Source organism: Epinephelus lanceolatus, chromosome 20 (genome assembly GCF_041903045.1).
Source record: "Epinephelus lanceolatus isolate andai-2023 chromosome 20, ASM4190304v1, whole genome shotgun sequence".
Lineage (NCBI taxonomy): Eukaryota > Metazoa > Chordata > Actinopteri > Perciformes > Serranidae > Epinephelus > Epinephelus lanceolatus.
In genome coordinates, this window is record NC_135753.1 from 3,915,002 (window position 1) to 3,919,336 (window position 4,335).

The window sequence follows — 4,335 nt, forward strand, 5'->3', positions numbered from 1 at the left end:
GAAAAAATGCAGTCCGTGAGGTTTGCTTTAAATGAGAATTAAAAGACAAATCTTGATCAAATATTACTCCGAGGTTTCTTACGGTAGTGCTAGAGGCCAGAGCAATGCCATCTGGAGAAACTATGTCATCAGATAAAGAGTCTCTGAGTTGTTTGGGGCCAAGAACAATAACTTCAGTTTTGTCTGAATTTAACATCAGGAAATTGGTGCTCATCCAATTTTTTATGTCTTTAAGGCAGTTATGGAGTTTAGTTAATTGATTACTTTCTTCTGGCTTCATCGATAAATACAACTGTGTATCATCCGCATAACAATGGAAATTTATAGAGTGATTTCTAATGATGTTACCTAAAGGAAGCATATATAGAGTAAATAGGATTGGTCCAAGCACAGAACCTTGCGGAACTCCAAAACAAACTTTGGTACGTAAGGATGATTCATTACGAACGTCAACAAATTGAAAACGATCAGATAAATAAGATTTAAACCAGCTTAGTGCTGAACCTTTTAGGCCAATTAAGTGATCCAGTCTCTGCAGTAGAATTTGATGGTCAATTGTGTCAAACGCCGCACTAAGATCTAATAAAACAAGAACAGAGACGAGTCCTTTGTCTGAAGCAATCAGAAGGTCATTTGTAATTTTAACTAGAGCTGTCTCAGTGCTATGATGCACTCTAAATCCTGACTGAAATTCCTCAAATAAATTATTATCCTGGAGAAAATCACACAGCTGGTCTGCGACTACTTTCTCAAGGATCTTTGACATAAAGGGAAGATTAGATATTGGTCTATAGTTGGCTAACACCTCTGGATCCAGGGTGGGCTTTTTTAGGAGAGGTTTAATTACAGCTACCTTAAAAGACTGTGGTACATAGCCTGTTAATAGGGATATATTGATCATATCTAATATATGAGTGTTAACTAAAGGAAAGACCTCCTTAAGTAGCCTAGTTGGGATGGGGTCTAAGAGACACGTTGATGATTTAGATGAAGAAATCACTGCGGTCAATTCTTGAAGAGAAATTGGGGAGAAGCAATCTAAATATATATTAGATTCTACAGCTGTGTTTGAGGTTAGATAGGTAGGCCTACCATCCGAGGGCAGGAGGTCATGAATTTTGCCTCTAATAGTTAGAATTTTGTCATTAAAAAAGCTCATAAAATCATTACTGCTAAGGGCTAAAGGAATACAAGGCTCAATAGAGCTTTGACTCTCAGTCAGCCTGGCTACAGTGCTGAAAAGAAACCTGGGGTTGTTCTTGTTTTCTTCTATTAATGCTGAGTAATAGTTTGCTCTGGCATTGCGGAGGCCCCTCTTATAAGTTTTGAGACTGTCTGTCCAGATTAAACGAGATTCTTCCAGTTTGGTTAATTGCCAATTCCTTTCAAATTTTCGCGATATTTGTTTTAACCTACGGGTTTGAGAGTTATACCAAGGAGCAAACTTTCTTTGCTTTGTTAACTTCTTTTTAAGAGGAGCTACAGAGTCGAGCGTTGTTCGCAGCGAGCCTACGGCGCTATCAACAAAATGATCAATTTGGGAGAGGTTAAAGTCGGCACGGGAAACCTCTGTTACTGAAGGTATTGGTATTGAATTTAACGACGAAGTAATCTTTTCCTTAAATTTTGTGACAGCACTATCTGATAAACATCTAGTATAGTAACTGTTGCTAAGTGGCGTGTAATCGAGTAAAAAGAAATCAAAAGTAATCAGATAATGATCTGATAGCAAGGGATTCTGTGGAAAGACTTTTAGGTTATCAATTTCAATTCCATACGTCAGAACTAGATCGAGGGTATGGTTAAAACAGTGAGTGGGTTCATGTACACCCTGACTGAAGCCAATGGAGTCTATTAATGAGATAAACGCGGTAGCCAGGGAGTCATTATCAACGTCGACATGAATGTTAAAATCGCCTACAATAATAACTTTATCTGATTTAAGAACTAAACTGGATAAAAACTCTGAGAATTCAGATACAAATTCAGAATACGGGCCAGGAGCACGGTACACTATAACAAATAAAAGTGGCTGCGAGGTTTTCCAGGTCGGATGTAAAACACTAAGAACGAGGCTTTCAAATGAATTATAATCTAGTTTAGGTTTAGGGCTGATTAACAGACTAGAGTTAAAAATGGCTGCAACTCCCCCTCCTCGGCCGCTGCCTCGAGGAATGTGGGTATTATTATGACTGGGAGGAGTGGACTCATTTAGACTAACATATTCATCTTGACACAGCCAGGTTTCAGTGAGACTGAGTAAATCAATATGATTATCTGATATTAATTCGTTTACTAACACTGCTTTAGACGATAGAGACCTGATATTTAACAGTCCGCATTTAATTCTCCTGTTTTGTCTTTCTGTCACAGAAGAGGTTTTAATTTTTATGAGGTTGTTATGCACAACTCCTCTTTGTTTAATTTTAGATTTAAATAATTTAGGTGGTCGGGGGACAGACACCGTTTGTATAAAACTATGAAAACTATGGCTGGGTAACTGAACTAGAAGCTCAGAGAGGCGTTTAGGACTGCAACTCTCTGTCCTGGTCTCAACTCTGGGTTGTCAGGGATTTAAATTACTAATAAAATTTGCCAGGTTCCTAGAAATGAGAGCAGCTCCATCCAAAGTGGGGTGAATGCCGTCTCTCCTAATAAGACCAGGTTTTCCCCAGAAAGTTTGCCAATTATTAACAAAACCCACATCGTTTGCTGGACACCACCTGGACAGCCAGTGGTTAAATGATGACATGCGGCTAAACATGTCATCACTGGTCAGATTTGGGAGGGGTCCAGAGAAAACTACGGAGTCCGACATCGTTTTTGCATATTCACACACCGAGGCAATATTAATTTTAGTGACCTCCGATTGGCGTAACCGGGTGTCATTGCCGCCAACGTGAATAACAATCTTACTGAATCTACGTTTAGCTTTAGCCAGCAGTTTTAAATTTGATTCAATGTCGCCCGCTCTGGCCCCAGGGATACATTTGACTATGGCCGCTGGTGTTGCTAACTTCACGTTCCTCAGAATAGAGCTGCCAATAACCAGAGTTTTATCCTCAGCGGGTGTGTCGCTGAGTGGGGAAAAGCGGTTGGAAACGTGAACAGGCTGGTGGTGAACCGTGGGCTTCTGCTTGGAGCTGTGCTTCTGGCGAACCGTAACCCAACCTCCCGGCTGAACGGGAGTTACCGGAGGACAGTTAGCAGAGGCTAAGGCTATGCTATGTGGCTCCGCACCGGCTACAGGGGGCTGGCTAACTACCGCAGCTTTTGAATGGTTTTCCATGGTGTGGAGCCGCGCTTCTAATTCACTAAGCCTCGCCTCCAACGCAGCAAATAAGCTACACTTATTACAATTACCACTGTCGCTAAAGGAGGCAGAGGCATAACTGAACATTTGGCACACCGGGCAAGAAAGAGCAGGAGAAGGAGAAGCCATGGCTAAGCTAAAGTAGCTAACAAGGCTAAGAGCGTGCAAACAACAGCTAAGAGATTAGCGAGAAAGTCGTAGAAAGAAGGAGAGCTATAAGTGCTTAAACAGAACCAGTGTGGGTTATGACTTGAAGTAGACGTTAAAGCAGCGTTAAAGCAACTGAGGTGAGAAAGCAGGCTAGCAGAATTCACCAGAGCAGTACAGAGACACTGTCACAGAAACACCGGAAATGACACAACTCGCTTACCGCAATACATCAGCACGTGAGTTCTGAGTTCATCTAAGGCTCACTAATAATATGTTGTATCTTGTTTGTACAATCTGGTCACAAACATTCATTCATTCATTCATTTTCTTTATCCGCTTATCCTGTTAGGGGTCGCGGGGGGGCTGGGGCCTATCCCAGCTGACATTGGGTGAGAGGCTGACGCATATGGACAGACAACCATTCACACTTAGGGCAAAATTAGAGTCATCAATTAACTTAGCCTTCATGTCTTTGGATTGGGAGGTAGCCAGAGTACCTGGGGAAAAAAACCCATGCTGACACGGGAGGGAACATGCAAACTCCTCACAGGTTTGAACCAGGAACCCTCTTGCTGTGAGGAGACAGTGCTAACCCATGAACCAGTGTATCAGTGACAAAGAGAAGTCTGCAGCAGGGGCGGAAATCCCGGGGGGGACAGGGGGGACATGACTCCCCCTTCAATAAAGCTGTCCCCCTAGAATAATTTGAGACACATTTAATAATTTTTGAACAATACAGTAGTATTTACTGAAAGCCCAATGTAAGCGGTGCTCATTATAATCGTGCAATAATGTGCTATTCAAATTTTAAAAGATTTAGTCCCCCTATCTCATTCCTAGTAGTGGTATATCCCACACTCTTTCCAACGGGC

The 4,335-nt window shown here is 41.8% G+C and overlaps 1 protein-coding gene across 1 annotated transcript; it reads right to left on the reverse strand.

Annotated features, from left to right (window-relative positions):
• Positions 1 to 2,544: 2,544 nt before the first annotated feature.
• LOC144458942 (uncharacterized) lies at positions 2,545 to 3,527 on the reverse strand. The gene has a single exon (XM_078162825.1). The coding sequence runs from the start codon at positions 3,440 to 3,442 to the stop codon at positions 2,567 to 2,569; it is 876 nt and encodes a 291-aa protein (XP_078018951.1). The 5' UTR covers positions 3,443 to 3,527; the 3' UTR covers positions 2,545 to 2,566.
• Between the last annotated feature and the right edge of the window lie 808 nt (positions 3,528 to 4,335).